Consider the following 17,728-nt stretch of genomic DNA (forward strand, 5'->3'; position numbering starts at 1 on the left):
GTTTCATGTGTAGCTGGGCAGTGTACGTGCGGCAAAAGAATCGCTGGAGGGTGAAGTTGCTTGCATTCAAGAGGAGCTGAAAAAAAGCCAGAATGGTGAGATACTGTGCAAGCAGGCGAGTTTTGTTTCAATGTAATTGCTGCATGTGTAATTGCTGCATGTGTGATATCAGTATGACTGTGGTTACGACGCACGAGTGCAGACAGAGCCAGGTCACCGACCTCCGTGGCAGAAAAAGCACCCGGTCGGGAAATGTTTGCCGGGGGAGGGGGGGGGGGGCTGGGTCAATTTATATAATTATTGTGCCGTATGCCTCTAGAAAGGTAATCTGCATCGCACCAGGCATATTCAGTCCTTCCAGAGAAAAAAAACGGTTTCACCCTGGGAGGGCTATACATAAATTGCCAAGAAACCTTCGATATTGTTAACCCTTTGTGTACGGACTGTACAACTTTCGATCCCCTGGGATCGAAACTTTTCAAATTTTCAATCGATCGTAACTCAGTCATTTCTGGGTTATTTCCAAAACCTAAAATTATGTAGGTCGAAGAGAAAACTCCCAGCTGTCCATTGAAACAATTGCAGAAACACTCCGATGTGCGGTTCCAGAGTTACGAAGCTCGAACGTCAAATCGCGGCAATTGTCGCTCAATAGCCGCGTGCGCAGATTTGAATGAGGGATTTCCCCATCTTTCTGGGCATCGAGTGACGTAGAAACACATTCAAAATGGCAAACGGACTCGTGGCAGATGGCGGAATTTTTTGGAAGTAAAAATTAGTTGTTACAAGCAAGGAGAGCGAAATGGCTGATACAAGACGACTTCTGTCGGAATATTGGCGTTGCAACTAAGACGCTGGGTTGTAGCGCTGGAGTTTTGACCTTCGTGGTGGCAAGTGTGGGCTCAATGTGTTCCTCTTGCGACGAGCTTTCCAGGAAGCTCAAGATTGAAAAAATCGTCAAAAGGAGACGAAAGTTATGTCCCGGAGAATTATGGAATTTGAGGCGAGTCGAGATCAAATTCAGTCTGCGTACATTTTTTCAGTACATATTTAAAAGGGTTAATATCACAACTTAGAACTACTGTAAAAGCCATTATTCTAACGAGGCGCATATATAACGATTTCCCGAAATTGACTGGTTTACGTGTACCAAAGGTAACGATTCTCACTTATTCTCAACGCTCAATAGGACCGTGTATGTGTTGATTTCAGTATAACGATTTCTATTTTAACGACAGATTTCTCCTTGTTAACTCGTTAGAGTTAGCACTTCATTATATATATATGGCTTTTACAGTAACTCTCGTCCTCCATGCGCTCTAAAGCCGACCATTGCTACCCTCGGCAGCCATTTCTCACACCAATAATTTCAAACTACGAAGGGGTCATGGGTAAAACATTTCCTTCTGACAGCTGTTTCGCCTATCAAAGTCTCGTCAGAGAAGGTGATACTGGAGATTGTAATTGACATAGCAAAGTTTATAGTGATATTTATACGGTACATTATGGGCGCAAGAAACTAGGCAAGGTGTAACACTGAGAAGTTACAAGAATATTCTCAAAGCAGCACGCAGTGCCCAGGGTTTTAGAAAAAATAGCAGGTGAGAAACTGTATTCGTCCAATCACAAGCTGCTAACATTTTGCATGGCTCGATAATGCAGCACAGATACAGTCTACGAGCGTGTAAATACGTAACTCCTCATCATCAGCCTTTTTCGCGTTGACATCGCCAAGCAAGCTTGGCTAGTCTTCGCTTAGGCCAAATGGAATAAAGAATGAGGAACGAGCGGGGTCAATGAGGTGCTAATACGCATGCAAATGCAGAATAGGCAACAACGAAAAATTTATATCAACGTGACCAGTCCTAAACACACACGAACTGTGAACTATTTACTTCAACAACTAAAACCTGAAAACTGCCGAGTATGATACATGTACAGATAATTGACGTAAATACGTAGCTGATCATGGAAGAGAGTTTTGGGCAAGCAACTAATTACTAAACAAGAATATTATGAATACTATGAGTACTGAACGCCCTCACGTGAATGGTCGCAGCTCCACAGCTTAGCATGCACGCACCACGATGACTGTCCCCTATTGTTAATATCGTTGAATACACTAAGAGTGTATTTCCTTTCACAGGACCGTGGCTGAGGACAGAGAATGTGACCATGTGCTACGCGATGATGTGAACAGATGTACTGTAGGACGGGTAATTTTAGCGACGTAAAAACCCTAGCGAATTTAGCGATCGACTCATTTTCGCTTAAGTTTCAAGTTGCTAATCCGTTGAGACATTAGTAGTGCACTGGTGATCCGTGAGTAAAATCGCTGCAAATCGCTAAAATAAAACGTCGCGAACCGGTTGACAATGGGAAAACGCTAAAATTAATAGTCGCTAAAATTACCCTGCGGATGCACTGATCTGCTTTGGGGTTTTTAAATATTTTTTTCATTGAACCTTTTTCAGAGTGCACAGGCTCCACGATATAATCGCACAGGTCACATTGTAGAGTGCAGATCACCTAGTGCTTTCAACAATAATTGTACTTTCACATTATGGGAATTTGGTATAACCCAACACCCGTCATTAATGAATATTCGATAATAGCGTGGATTTCCCAAACAATATATTTTTATTTTTGCTATCCTCTCCCATGCCGTTGTACATAAGCGGCTTGCTGCGGATATGTCAATACTACTACTACAGGCTCCACTGCAGCCAATTCATGTTAAAGATCAATCAAACATACACATACAAATGTACATGAATACGGTCTCACAACTGCGATTTAAAAAAATATCCCAATCAATATTTTGGCCAAACCTGATGATGGCCCAGGGTCGAAATATTGATTGAGATTTTTAAATTTTTAAATTGCAGTTCAGAGACCGTTAAAAAGTCGGCGTGGAGACAAGAAACCTAATATCGATGAAAGTAAAGTGGGCGCACTCATACCACGAGAACAATGGAACAACATTTTAAGATTTGAACGTCGTTTTCATGTGATTTTCATCAGAAATCATCATCACACTGGGAGTTGGACTACAAAGGAAAGATATATGGTACCATAAAGTGAACAATGTTGGATCTAAAGCTAATACCAGAAACACTGATATTCTAAAGCTAGCACTAGTAAAGGCGTTATTACATGGGGAGCGAGCGGAGCAGTGTGATAGCATGTGCAAATTGAAGAAATGCAGATGAGAAAGGTACATGTATGTGAGTGGGTATATGAGTGGGTATGTGAAGAGTGTGAGTGCTGTAACGAATTCTTTTTGTTTGCATAAATCTGGATTACGAGTACGAAAAAAACAGGGCTTCAAATACGGAGAGTAGACGAAAACTACTAGCATAGCACACCACACTAAAGCACGAATCATCATACAACTGCAAACACTGGGGGTTGGACACCAAATGCTTGAATGCAGCAGGTTTACGAGTACTCACAAACACTGCATGATCAGCGGCAGGCTCCTGGGTACCCTCTCCCTCATTCTCGCTGCTAACGTTATCACTCTCACGATCTTCATCCACGACTTCCGATTTCCGTCCCTTGCGTTTGTGTCTTGTCCGTACTCCTTGATCCTCCGGCGCATTCACTCTTCCATAATTGGCCGTTGTGCGTCGTGGGCGTGCCGGCAACAGGAGACCAGTGGAACCTGTTACAACATCCTCATTCCGTTGTTGCCAACAATCCGTGTCCGAGTTATTCGACTGAGTTAGACCTGTCGGTGGCCTGCTGCTCATATCCAGAGCGTCAACAGCGTTGTTGTTCTGCCTTCAGTCCGTTCCTATTTTTTCTTTTAGCTGGTGAGGAGTTTGTTGTGACATTCATGGTAACCTGGGGCAGTGAAGACTCTATGACTGATGCCGCATCAAGACCATCCATGGATTGCGCAGCAGGCTGCAAAGAGGGTGGAGGAAGGGATAGGGGATAGGGGTGGAGATATTGGCACAGGTGTTTTACGAGGCCTACCTCTCTTCCTCTTTGCTGTTGATGGATGTTGTTGCGAAATCACTATGTCAGGAACTGAGGAGGTAAGAGGCTTAGTTGAAGGTTGTGCCCTGTCGTATTTCGGCTGTTTACTGTACGCAGGGATGGAGTTAGCCATTTCAGATGTTGGCAGGGGTATGTTCGACAAAAGTTTCCCGTGCGCTAGTGGTATGTTCTCGGAGTCAGACTTCGGTATATCCGGGACAGAACCGAGGAGCACACATCCTGACTCCTGTGATGTCAGCGGAGTAGGGCGGATGCGCGGTCTTCCTCGCTTTGGCCGTTGAGCTCGTGCAGACGGTGACAGGATATATAAAGGTACATGGTGGTTAGTATTACCAAGAGTACATAACCCCAGGGTTACTCAATCTGCGGACAGAACTGTTTCGTCCTTTGTGGACTCGTCAGCGCAGCACAGAGGAAATGAGGCCGAACCTGATAGCAATGGAAATAAAAATTTCCAATCAGGCCCGAACGTACCTTGCCAGAGTGCTCAAACTGACAAGTCAGTGAGCTCTGCATAACGCAAACAGCAAAGGCACTACCCCACGCAAGAGTGCTCAACTGCTACAAGAGCAGGAGCGAAATACTCAATCTGCGGACAGAACTGTTTCGTCCTTTGTGGACTCGTCAGCGCAGCACAGAGGAAATGAGGCCGAACCTGATAGCAATGGAAATAAAATTTTCCAATCAGGAGTACATAACCCCAGGGTTATGTACTCTTGGTAATAAAGGTACATGCTGTTTGATACACCTTTACTGGTGCTAGCTTTAGAATATCAGTGTTTCTGGTATCAGTTTTAGATCCAATATTGTTCACTTTATGGTACCATTATATCTTTCCTTTGTAGTCCAACACTCAGTGTGATGATGATTTCTGATGATAATGACGTGAAAATGACGTTCGAATCTTATAATATTGTTCCATTGTTCTCGTGGTATGAGTGCGCTCACTTTACTTTCATCGATATTAATTCAGAGACCGTATAATTATATTATGTGTGTTTGAGCGTTAATTACAAATGAGAGTCATCCGGCTCGGTAGAGTGCTCAATATTCATTCAAATAGAACTATCTTACACACGACACAGAGCACCACGCTTTAACCTGAATTTTTTCTTGTTAAAGTAGCTACATGACTATTAGGACGACATCCAGGAGCGGTCAAAGAATACACGACTGACGTAAGGAGAAGTCTAAAAAAAAACCTAGCATAATGAGGGTCAGAACCGGGTTCAACTCCCATATGGTTCAAATGGTCCCAACGGACCGGGGTTCTGCCAACCGTGGATGGTTGTAGTAAGGTCACTGTTATTGTCCTCCACCTTGTTTCATGCTGTCAAACTAACAACATGTGTGAACTATAACAAGGTTTATCTTATACTAGTATTGAAACACACTACTCACTTATAGTAGTGAGGAAGCGAAATTGACTGCATCGAACATGGCTCAAGGAAAGAACAGATCGGCGCTATAAATCATACCGACTTGCACGGAGTGAGGCTACATCCTGCAACCGTGAGAAGAAGCGGTCCCACTACTTAGCAACATTCAGCCAATGTGAACGAAATCCTAGACGCTCTTGGCAGGTCATCAAAGAACTGACAGGAAAAGTCCGTGTGAACCCTCCACCACAGTGCTCAGCAGAGGAGATATCTGCAGTATTTGCGACTATTGTGGACACTAAAACTAGACCGCCAGTGCTCCGAATCCCCTCTGGTGCTGCCCCGCGGATGAACTTGTACTCGTTTCAGCCAGTATATATAGCCAAGGTCAGAAAGCTGCTGCAATCAGTGAATTTTACTAAAGCAACTGGAAGCGATGGTATACCAACTGTCCTTCTCCGTTTGTGTGGGGATGTGCTGGCCCCATCGCTGACTTTGCTGTTCAACACTAGACAACAGATCACTGAGGGAGGGGAAATTCCCAGAATCAATGAAAGTGGCATGCATCCGCCCACTGTTCAAAGCCGGTGACCCCAGCCAACCTAAGAACTATAGACCAGTTTCCCTACTCCCTGTGGTCTCCAAGATCCTTGAACGGATTGTTCATGAGCGACTGTCTGATTTTCTGGAGAGCCAAGATCTGCTACCAATGGAACAATTTGGTTTTCGTAGCCACCACTCTACCTCTGATGCCCTACAGTCCATTTCAAAACTATAGACGCGCAGTGTTTTTGAAATATTTCAAATTTGGCTGGAACTTTTTGAGAATAGTTTTCGGAATATTGCTCAGGTCCGCTCCACAATTACTCTCATATAGTGTCTAAACGATTGGATAACAGACGCCCAAGTTGGAAAAATTTATGCACAAAGTGATCACAGATTTTATGTGGTATAGATGCTGGCATAACGTTTTTTGCCTAGGTACGCGTCTATAGTTTTGAAATGGACTGTAGTGTTAGCGGTAGAGCAAATTAAACAGGCACAAGCGGCACGCCTCTACACTGGAGTCGCTTTTGTAGACATGTCGAAAGCCTTCGACAAAGTGCAGCATCAGACTCTAGTTAGTGACCTCTACGCTCTCAGCATAGGCGGCGTTGCTCTGCAGTGGATGGCCCACTACCTGACCGAGCATCAACAGTACGTCCAGATTGGCCCAAGCAAAAGTGCCACCTACACAAGTACCTGTGGTGTTCCGCAAGTCGAGATCTGCCGGTGGTACCATCGTCCAAGTATCTAGGCCTACATTTTGACACGACAATGTGCTGGCAGACAATGGTTCAACGTGTTGCTATCAGGGTTTCTGCTAAAATAGCTGTCGTAGTCCGCCATGCTGCATCTTTACCCCTCTCATGTCGTATCTGCTACTTCAAATGCTTTGTGCTGCCTGAGTTTCTGTATGCAGCCAATGCTTATGCCCCATTATATCTATCTGTTCACCAGGAGCTCCGTCTGGAAAGGCTCTTCAAGCGTGCACTGCGTGCTGTATGTAAAGTGCCCCCATGGACCCCCACTGTTACGCTGCTTCAGCGTGCACATGTCTCTCCCTTGCGCGCTACCATTCAACTTAACTTGCTCTGCTTTATATGGCGTTGTCTAAATTCTTCAGGAAGTAGATTGTTTGAAACTTTTTTCGACCTCTTCCGTCACGAAGAACTCGAGGAGGCAACAGTAACCTGCTTATTGTCCCTGCAGCTGCTTCTGCACATTCTACCAAATTGGTGACACATGCTGGCGCAGTTCTCTGGAATTCCCTCCATGCGGATATCCGAGGCGTCACCAAACTGGCCGCCTTCAAGTCAAGCGCTTTGCAACACATTCTTGCCTGCTTTTAGCTTTACGCCCATGTTTCTGTAGCTGTGCTGGAACTGCTCTATTTCGCCGCCACTATTTACCATTAGCCATCTCTCCCCCCTCCTCCACCCTACACAGTGGGTCCATTGTTATTAGGCGTCTGCCTGTTTTGGTTTCTCCACTATAAACGAGAGAGCTTGGAAGCTCAGGGCCCTACCCTATGCTTTTTTTGCCTTGATGACCTAGACAAAAAAAGCATATAATAGGGATGCTATAAATTCTTTTAAAAAATCCTTTTTTTAAAGACATAACCTGGGATTCGAACCCGCACTATCGCGCGCCCTGCATGCATCCCCCGATACACTTCGCATACATTTGTTTGTTTCACGCCTGGCGCTATCCGTATCTACCGGCAAAAAAAGCATAGGATGTTATAAATTTTTCAATTCTCCTATTTTTTTTTCAGGCATATCCTGGGATTCGAACCCGCACTATCGCCCTACATGCATTCCCCCATACACTTCGCATTCATACCCATTCTTCCAAGTTGTTTCACATTGTGATCTTGCATTTGAAAGCCCTATTTGAATATGCATTGTGGCCAGCCGTCTTTGATGGCACGGTATGGTAGGGGATAGGTACGGGACAGGTACGATCGAGGGTAATACAACACCGTCTCCCGTACCGTACCGTACCATCAAACACAGCTGGCCACATACAGCTGCCCGCAATATTCAAATAGGGCTTTCAAACGCAAGATAATAACGTGAAGCAACTTGGAAGAATGGGTATGAATGCGAAGTGTATGGGGGAATGCATGTAGGGCGATAGTGCGGGTTCGAATCCCAGGATATGCCTGAAAAAAAATAGGAGAATTGAAAAAAATTATAACATCCTATGCTTTTTTGCCGTCAGATACGGATAGCGCCAGGCGTGACACAAACAAATACCAAATTAAAGCTGTGTGGACCCTGGCTAGCGCCAGACGTTACTGAAGTAACGTCTTCTGCATAGCTACGGGAATAAAAGAATACTACTACTGTACTACATGTAGTACTGTACAATAATTCATGTACAGGTCTGCTAGCATGCTCTCGATATAACAACTCTCACTTGTACATAAACCTCGCTAGTAAGTAAAAAAATCAGATCCCGCGCCGAAACAGCATCACTCCCACGCAAATTTTGTTCTACACAACATAATCCTACATAACATAAACCTCGACATAACACACGCTACGGCGCGGTCCCCGACGTGCGCACTCTCGATACAACATAAATTCACGTGCACGGTACGATCAAGCGGTAGCTGTAGCTAGGCAGTTTAGTCCTACATAACGTAAACCTCGGCATAACGCACCCTGTGGCGCGGTCCCCGACGTGCGCACTCTTGATACAACGTAGATTCACGTGCGCGGTACGATCAAGCTGTAGCCGTAGCTAGCCAGTTTAGTCCTATTGTGCATATATTCTGCGGCATTGATGGTATCTGATGTCGATGGTGGTACAGTGTGTATATGTTTGCACGGTTAAACCCGCCTTGTAATACCCTTCATTTTGAGGTACATCTTGTATTTTACACATGGTTTTCTACATAACATAACTCTCGATATAACATAATTTGTGCATGGTCCCAGAGATTACGTTATATGGAGAGTAGACCTGTATATACATGTACATGTATGGTATGTACATTGTACATTATTATTATAACCTAACACTGGTTAAAAAAACCAGTACAATGTATGTGTTCATGCTGTCAATCTAACAAATGTACAGTGGGCCACTTGGCATTGGGTGTCAGTAGGCTACAGCCTACATTACATCAAGAGTACATAACCCCGTACTCTTGGGGGTTATGTACCGGTACTCTTGATTACATGTATACACAGACTCAGTACACGGGGCCCCGGTAGGCCTCCGCGGAATGTGCGGGCATAATTTCGGGAATTATCGGTGTGATTTTTAAAACGGGAATTATTGGCAATTTTTGTGGAATAATCGGTCAAATTAGAGCAATGCCCCCCTTTTTTCAATTTTTTTCCATTTATAACACCCTGATTTGTACCAAAAAGCTTGTGATCCTGATCGCCCGGTCTTTCAAAAAAGAAAGAAAAAAAGCTTCCAGCCGAGTTTCACGCGAACCGTGATTTTTTTGCCCGTACAAGTGGCAAAAAAACCCGTACGCGGTACGGTATCTGCAAAAAAGGGAAGAAAAAAGCATTATTGTGAGAATTATTGGTGGAATAGGGCTTGAAAGTGATGACGTCAAAACGGCCAGGGAGTAGTAAGTTGACATCAGATTTCTATTTTTGGATCCACTAAGGTGTGACTTATGTATTGCCAAAGTATGTGGGTGCATGGCAACCCACTCATGTCGCATGCAGGTGTGACTTTTATTTCGCCACCAGTTGTAACCCCGCCCCCAGTAGCCAAATCAGTCAGTTTCACTGGCTACATCACCATGCTGTGGGTAAGACCGCTTGAAATGTGCTTGGATCCATACAAAAACTGGATCCAAGTGGATCCAGTTTTTGAATTTTTGAAATTGTTGCTATGCTGTGACGTAGCACTTTCAAGCCCTATTAGGCCATCAATTTTTATATCTATGTTTCGCGTCGTCCGCACGCATACGTTTTGCCTTTTTTCGGAAAAAAATAAAAAAAATCGAACATGCACAGTGAGTGTACGATTGTGCGAATCATCAGTGTGGACTGGTTGCATACGGCGAAGCTGGGATTCAGAAATGGCTTCGAGGCCAGCGTTGGTAAATCGTTTGTTCGGCATCTGCGAGCAGTATTCTATGAGCTTACACCAGACCGCATCGATTGCCTCAAGCTGAGAGGATGCGTCGTTCCGGACCTCTTTGCACCGCTGCTTAAGTTTGAGTACAATAATCCAGCGAAGCATGGGCACCAACGGTTGCCGCCTCTGTCCAAAGTGAATATTTACTCATGCTGATAACCCAGATGTTGTGCTTGGATGTAGGATTTTTCTTTCGAATGTACACCATGCACGAGCTATTGTGCTATGTACAGTTCTAGCTAATTCTATACACCTCTGATGAGCATTTTTTATTATTTTGCAATTTTTTATTTCTTTCCACCTCTCGCATATGATTCTGGAAGTTCAGCTGACGCGAAACATAGATATAAAAAATGATGGCCTTACGCGTATACGGGATCCCGGTCCCGAGAATAATCGGTCGAAATTTTGAGCAATGCTCAAAAGAATTATCGGTAAAAATACGAGCATATTCCGCGGGGGCCTAGGCCCCGGGCCGGCCGGGGCCCCGGGGGACAGCTGAGTCACGTGTGTCGAGCACGTGAGAAAAGTTTGTGTGGCGGGAAAGTGAAGCACCTGCATGGCCGGCCATGGCGGACATGTATTTTCCCATTTTAATATATTCACAATAAATTACAGTCGCTGCGGTGAGCATACGTTCAGAAGAGGTGCAGTTCAGTGGCTGGTGTCCCCTCTGTTTCTCCTTTTTCCGAGCATCAGTGCAAACCTGCTAGTTCAGTAGAAGCAGCCATGAGTCTCGCTCTGAGGTGTGCTCGCACTCTGCGTCCTGCTGGAATCCAGCTACGTTGTGCCTCCGTTATAGAAATTCATCGTGGAACTGGTGATAGGTCCACTGAAGCTGTGAAAGCTCAAGTGAGCAAGTTTGATCAAAACCAGCAGGTCTACATTGACATCAGGAGATTCTTTCAACCAGAAGGCGAAAGTGATTTCAAGCCGACGAAGAAAGGTGTGTCGTTGAGTGTGGAACAGTTCGAGAACCTTGCTCGAGGTATTCCTCAAATTCGAGAGATGATCAAGGAAGAGCAATAATTCTCTCTCACGCGCAAGTTTGTGGATGGAATAATTCATTGCGCAAAGACAAGGGCAGATATAGACGGAGACACAGAGCACGGGCGTCTTGTATAATCACCATGGCAGTGCTAAGGCAACGCGGCAATTCCACACTTCATCTCCAGTTGAGTTGGAGAAATATCATCGGTCTGGAGTGACTTAGCCGTGCTACACCAGTCTGCTGCTGGCTGTGTGTGTGTGTGTGTGTGTCTGTCTGTGTGTGGTGTGTGTCTGTCTGTGTATGTTGCTAGCCCTGGCCTACGCGTACTAGTAACGTTAGAAACAAATCTTCACGTCTGCACTTTCTTTCCACGATTCCAATAGTTATTCCATTTCGACGCCTTTCTTGTGTTTCTCTCATCATATGGCTTCCGTTTCTACACTTTCTTTTGCGTTATCCTCACCAAGGCTTTCGGTTTCCAAAAAAAATTGTAGTTGATGTGCGAGTGTGCCCTAGTCCTGTCACTGTGTGCTGATGTGATTGCCACGAATATTGCGTTTACTACCAGTGTAAGTCGACAAATTGTCGGCCCATTCAAATTTCGGCCTCCCAGGGCTAAAACCCATTTCGGCCGCGTTACATTTTCGGCCTGTACTGCTGCTAGCATGCTGCCTGTGTACACGGTCACACTGAACATTGCAAAACAGAATTTCGGCTGCAACACATTTTCGGCCAAACATGACCAGGCCGAAAATAGCCGAAAATAAATATGTGCCGAATATGTGTTGACTTACGGTACTTGATTAGTATTATGTACTGAGTACCTTGCAACGCTCGTTTATTAGACTCGCTTTCCTTTACTCTCTTCCGCCGCTTTGCACAGGAAACTTGGAAAGCCCTTTTGATAGGCTCCCACAGTCTTTTGGTCAATACGCCAATTCAAAAACCAATCGATTTACTTGTGGTGCGATGAGCAAGCAGAATAATGTTCTGTTTGCTCCGGCGTTGAGGAGAGCAGCCGCCCGAGCGGTTTAATATTCCACAGTGAAACCTGGCGGGAACTTGGATTTTTGTCCAAAATAATCACGTGCATACGCGCTTTTGGGCTGCATTTGGCAAGCACTAGTACCGTACCAACTTCAAGTGACTTGTACACATTGTGACGAATGCAAACAACCAACCAAGTTTGGTGGACTTAACGGCAAACATGTATTTTGTTTCCTGAGTTTCGTTTGGTTTGAGGCTGTTCCTTGTGCACCAGTTGTTCGCGCCTGTTCTAAGATTATGGCAACCAAATGTGCCCCAGTTTATTGTTGGTTTGTTAAAATACTTTTTTTACTATTAAACATTGGCACGGATCAATGGTCAGCTGACAAAGTGAGGAGGAGACACTGCACCATGAGGCAATGACAAGACAGCGGGATCTTGACACACTGTAACAAGACCTTAGGGTCTGTGGGGAATGCCCAAGTAAAAATAATAAATACAATACAAATACAAAAAAACACATGCATGCACTGTATAAGTACAAATTTTCGTTTGAAATTTACTTTCGCTATATTCGTTCAGGACTCAGGCGGCACGAAATAACTAAAGCTTGTACCAAACTAAAGGTTTTTTTCTGAACGTTCGGTGTGTGACAGACCTTGACCAAAAACGAAATCTAAGGGTGCGTTCTTATATTCTCTAGCTTCTAGAAGGAGAAGAAAAGAGAAGTCGAAGAAACTGGGATTACTCAAGAACGGGTCTCGAAGAACTCGGGGATATTTTGCACTGTCAAACAAAATGAAGCGTCAACGCGGCCCGCGATCTTGAGTGATGAATGTATGTGCGTATGCGAAAAGGGAAATGCGTACACTCATGATGAACACGTGGCTTTTAGTCGTAGTTCGCATGCGCTGATCCCAAACCGCGGGAATCTCCAAGTTTCAACCACCTCTGAAGCTTGGAGAGCTTTGGAGAGCCTCCTAAAAGTCGGAGAGGATATAAGAACAGCTCTCGAACTTTTCGGAGAGTCTCCAACTTTTCCGAGAGGATTTAAGAACGCACCCTTAGTACGTAACAAGCCTGCTGGTGGAGTGATCTAAGATTTCGTGAACGAAAGTCTGTACTTACACAGTAGTTGCAGGTCACTGTGATGAGGTAGCTTCTCCCCGACCAAGTTAGTTCGTTTTTGATCTACTTCGAGTACAGGTTTGGGTAGAAACTACTGTAAATCAACTAATTTTCGTTGGCGATTTAATTTCGCTGATTTCGCCACTGGGTACCAACCGGCCAAATTTTGTCATAGTGATAGAGGCAAATGATGCATGGATGCATGCTAGAGCCCCAACTACTGACTGATTTCTTTTTTGAACACCCTAATCGGCCAAAGTTTAATGACGGCCAAAAGTTTCATTTCGAGATCGGCCAAAGTTTCTCACCGGTAAAAATTTGTTGATTTACAGTACTTCTTTCGGTAGATGCGTTCCTTTTTCTACTCAAAAGAGTAGATTCTACCTTTCTCTACCGGCGCTACCAAACAAAAGCTGGTAGAAGTCGGTAGAACTTGGTAGAGGTACGGGATTTCCATAAAAATCAAGGAGTTATACACGACTCCATACAGAAGAGAAACATTTCAAGTACACATCGTGAAAGACTACTAAATCCGGTAGGACAGCATTCGTGCATTTACCTCTACCTTCTACCTCTATCGGTAGAATGACTCTACTCTACTCTACTCTAGATCTACTAGGTAGCTAAAGAAGAACGCAGCCCAAGTGGTCTTGGTGGGTCAACACAACCAAAGGCAGTCAATTATGTGGGAAATGCACTATGCATGTGCTAGCATGAAGGCACCACTTTATTATTGCTGATTCAAATGGTGGTATATAAGCACTTGGCAATATGGCGGTAAATACACGTCTGCCCACACACGCTCTCTAGGCTGCAAAGTTATTTTGGCACAGAGCTCTCCTTCTTACCACCACCACCACCACCATCAGTTCGCGCCTGACGCCTAGTCAATGCATGGTTAGTGGTATCCGACATAGCAGGCTGGTACATCAGGGCGCCAGGCACGAACTGATGGTGGTGATGGTGGTGGTAAGAAGGAGAACGTGTGTGGGCAGGCGTGTATTTACCGCCATATTGCCAGGTGTGTATTTACCACCATTTGAATCAACCACAAATACAGCTGCATCGGTGTCTTCAACTTCATTCTCACTGTATTATTATTCTCGTAGCTATGCAAAAGACATTACTTCAGTAACGTCTGGCGCTAGCCAGGGTCCACACAGCTTTAATTCCGTGTTTGTTTGTTTGCGCCATCGGCATGCCTGGCGCTATCCCGTACCTGTCCCGTACCGTACCATCAAAGACATCAATACGGTGTTGTACGGTATACGGATGTCGTATAGCATGTCGTACAACAGTACGATGAAATTGTGGGAGAAACCAGCGACCGCTTGGGAACGATGAGCATTACAACAGTCTTATTGTGAGTGAGAGTCAGGCCAAGTTTCTGAAGATCAGTAGCGAGTGCTATCCCGAGCATTATGTTAGCATTGCAAAAGCATAGACAGGATGCGTATTATAGGAGACCCAAGTTGCTGAAGATCAGTAGTCATTGCTGATAACGTGCAGAAAAACTAAATCTGCAGCCTCTTTTTGCCGTCGGACAGGATGCGTATTATAGGAGACTGCAAAGGTATGTAATGTGCTCCACAGGCAACCATGCACTCGGCCGTCAGCAACAGTTAAGCACAAGCACACTATCAAGTTAAGGACATTATTGTATTATTGTATTGTATAGTATGGAATATAATTTTACCTCATTGGCTCAGCAGGTCAATGTATTACTACAAAAAGGCCAGAAAATCCGATTTTGAGGGGCAGTTCTAATAACATGCATGATGTGCTAGGCAAAAAAGCATAGCGTAGGGCCCCGAGCTTCCAAGCTCTCTCGTTCAAAGAAAGCCTGACCACCATATTCATTAAACATCCCTGTTCTTTTCTGTTCTTTGTGTCTACATAGTAATAAACTACCTCAATCGGCAAGTAACCGAGCATCGTCTTGGACAGCAGCCTGCGCTAGCTGCTACCGCTGCGGGACACGGCGGCAGTTTTGAGTGCTCAGCCGTGACTGGTACTGATGGCTCTGCCTTGTCGGCTATCAATCGTCCGTTCACCGCCACTGGAGCCTGGACGGCTGGTTGCGCCTCCGTTTCTGCTGCTGCTCCTGTTAGTGCCAGTGCTCACAGTCCCGATGCGATTGCCAGTGCTGCGGCACGCGTTGAGCAGGTGAGTCCAGGAGCATGGCCGATGCTGTCCTACAGCCGCGACCCGGCTCAGCCATCCTTTACTGATGCATTGCCCAGGGTGCCAGACGTACTATGTCGCTATGTTTCCGTCATGCACCTTTGGCGGAGCCTAGGAAAATAATTTTTGTTCGCCTGAATGCCTACCTTTCAGGTGTGGGATTCCTGCCGGCCGGAATGCCTAGATTTGCGACAGCTGTACTCCGCTGTCAAAAATATTCTTCAGCGGAGAACAATATAAAGTCATTCTGTTGCACCTTTTAACCAGTACAGGAGGTAGACATGATTTCTAAGCATCGGATGAAGGAGATCTCAGAGCTTTGTCGTTTGAACCAGTGCTTCGAATTGAAATTCTGGATGTTTTTTGGATTTCTTTCATGAAGACTACGTCCGATTTTATGTCCGATTCTGACGTCTACTGGTAGTTCTGCTGGATTTGCTGATATTTCCGTCAATTGTTGTTTTTGGGTTTTTTTGTTCTTCCCCGTTGTTGGCTATCACCCTCTCCCCTCTGATTGGCTGTTGTTGTTTTTGTTTTGTTTTGTTTTTTGTTTGTTTTTTTCAGCTATGGGATGAAGCAATAATAATAATTTAAAAAATAATAATTGAAACTTGGATCTGGACAGGGACAATGAACTGGTGGGTGTGCTTGCCCAGGTGTTTTGTCATCCAGTCACTGTGTCGTGATGCTGTTTGAATTTTTGTTCCTGTGCCTGCACTGCACTCTGACCGATGCAGCAGCAGCGTCAGGACATGCCCAAGCCGCCACCAGCGGGATACGCGGCTCGGCAACCTTTGAGCGCCATCCAGGCGAATGTGCTCGGCAGAGCAAGCAGTGTTGGCGTGCAGCAAAATCCAGTGCAAGTAAGTTAGTTGAAGACAGTTCAGGCCAAACAAATTCATTTATGTGATATTCTCTTCTAATTTTGTGGATTTCTAGTACAGTAAAGGACCAAGGAACTACAAGTTACGCTATAATGTCCACTAACACCACCAGTTACTTGACAATCAGCTCATGCGATAACAGTGCACAAAACTGACCGACAGTACTGACGTTCTACAATTAGCTGGTGATCAGCTCTAGCACGTCTATGATTCATGGTAAATTGTAATCTATTAAAACAAAAAAACTTCGCTATGGGATTGGTTTTATGGAGCATACTGGTAGATGCGGAGCTGCACACTCTGGTTTATGGACTCTTGATTCAATTCCCTTTCAGTACGCTTCACGTGAGTTTTGCATTCTCACCTCGCTTTTCCAACGTGCATGTTATGTTATGTCCTGTGTGTGTGTGTGTGTGTGTGTGTGTGTGTCTGTGTGCGTGTGTGTGTGTGTGTGTGTGTGTGTGTGTGTGTGTGTGTGTGCAGGCTAACCATAATGCTGCGGTGAAACGCAGCGGCATTCCTGTGCCTGCCGCCAAGGTTCAGCATGGACCAGCCAGCAGTGATCCAACAAAAGTGTCTAGTACTAGTAGAGATGCCAACACCCGTGCGCCGAGGACTCTGTCCACAGCAAAGCCTGCCGCTGATGCTACTATCCCACCCAAAAGCCGGCCACCTCTGCTACCTCCTCAATCAGCATCGACGGTTGTGGCTGGTGCACTGCATGGTGGACTGGACCCCTGCTATCTGCAATCAGCGGAGCCTGCACTACCGTCCGCTCCAGCTTATGGCCAAGAGAGGCCCATTGCCGCTCGTAAAAGCAGTGCAGCAAATGTACCAAGCTCTTTCAATTCAGCATACTTTCCTCGGTAATTCGCCCGGACAGGTACGTTCAATCCCTCACCCCTCACCCTGGACAGGTATACATACCCCCCCCCCCCCCCCCCGGACAGGTACGTACAACCCTTTCCTACCTATTTTCTATTTATCCAGCGTTGTCTTGTCTTCTTTTCTCTTCGCTTTTCTCTGTGTTTGATACTCTGTTCAGTCCTGTAGTACTAGTACATGTATCTGTCCCCGCGCTACCTGCATCCCTGCATTAAATGTATAACTCTGCCCATCGCGTTTCCCCTTGAATTTTTAGGTAGAGTCTGTCAGATTAGGTAGGTACATGATAAAATTATGTTGTTGTTAATAGGGCTGTCCCGCCCTCCTTTGCAAGTCTGTTGTTCACCATTGCTCCTTCATTCCTGTTTGAGTTGTCCAAAATGAATGTGTAAGTGATCATGTTCTCTCCAATGTGCACGAGCTGGCCAGAGTGGTGGCGGGTTAAACACTTGTTGTGCTTGTTGGCGAGACTGGCAGTATCCGACATTGGCTGCTTTTATCAGTTGGTAAGCACCACTTGGGAAGTTTCGCACGTGCCAGAACTTCACTGCATAGCCGGTGGTCTTGCCGCTGGGCGCTGCATCTGCCACCCAGGTATCTAGAAGGCCTGGTGATGGCTGACCATG

At 45.3% G+C, this 17,728-nt stretch overlaps 1 protein-coding gene across 3 annotated transcripts in view; it reads left to right on the forward strand.

The window, feature by feature from the left end:
* LOC135815514 (spindle assembly abnormal protein 6 homolog) overlaps window positions 1-17,517 on the forward strand; it is a 29,654-nt gene extending 12,137 nt beyond the window's left edge. Inside the window, exons 16-19 of one of the 3 annotated variants that reach the window (XM_065328827.1) lie at window positions 14-95; window positions 15,050-15,315; window positions 16,074-16,196; window positions 16,701-17,517. In XM_065328827.1, the coding sequence (XP_065184899.1) occupies window positions 14-95; window positions 15,050-15,315; window positions 16,074-16,196; window positions 16,701-17,087 (858 nt within the window). In that variant the 3' untranslated portion in view covers window positions 17,088-17,517. Of the gene's footprint in view, window positions 1-13; window positions 96-4,104; window positions 4,322-15,049; window positions 15,316-16,070; window positions 16,197-16,700 lie in introns of those variants that run through there. The other 2 variants (XM_065328826.1, XM_065328828.1) reach the window with 2 other exon arrangements.
* The last annotated feature ends 211 nt before the right edge of the window (window positions 17,518-17,728 follow it).

Source organism: Sycon ciliatum, chromosome 4 (assembly GCF_964019385.1).
Source record: "Sycon ciliatum chromosome 4, ocSycCili1.1, whole genome shotgun sequence".
Taxonomy (NCBI): domain Eukaryota; kingdom Metazoa; phylum Porifera; class Calcarea; order Leucosolenida; family Sycettidae; genus Sycon; species Sycon ciliatum.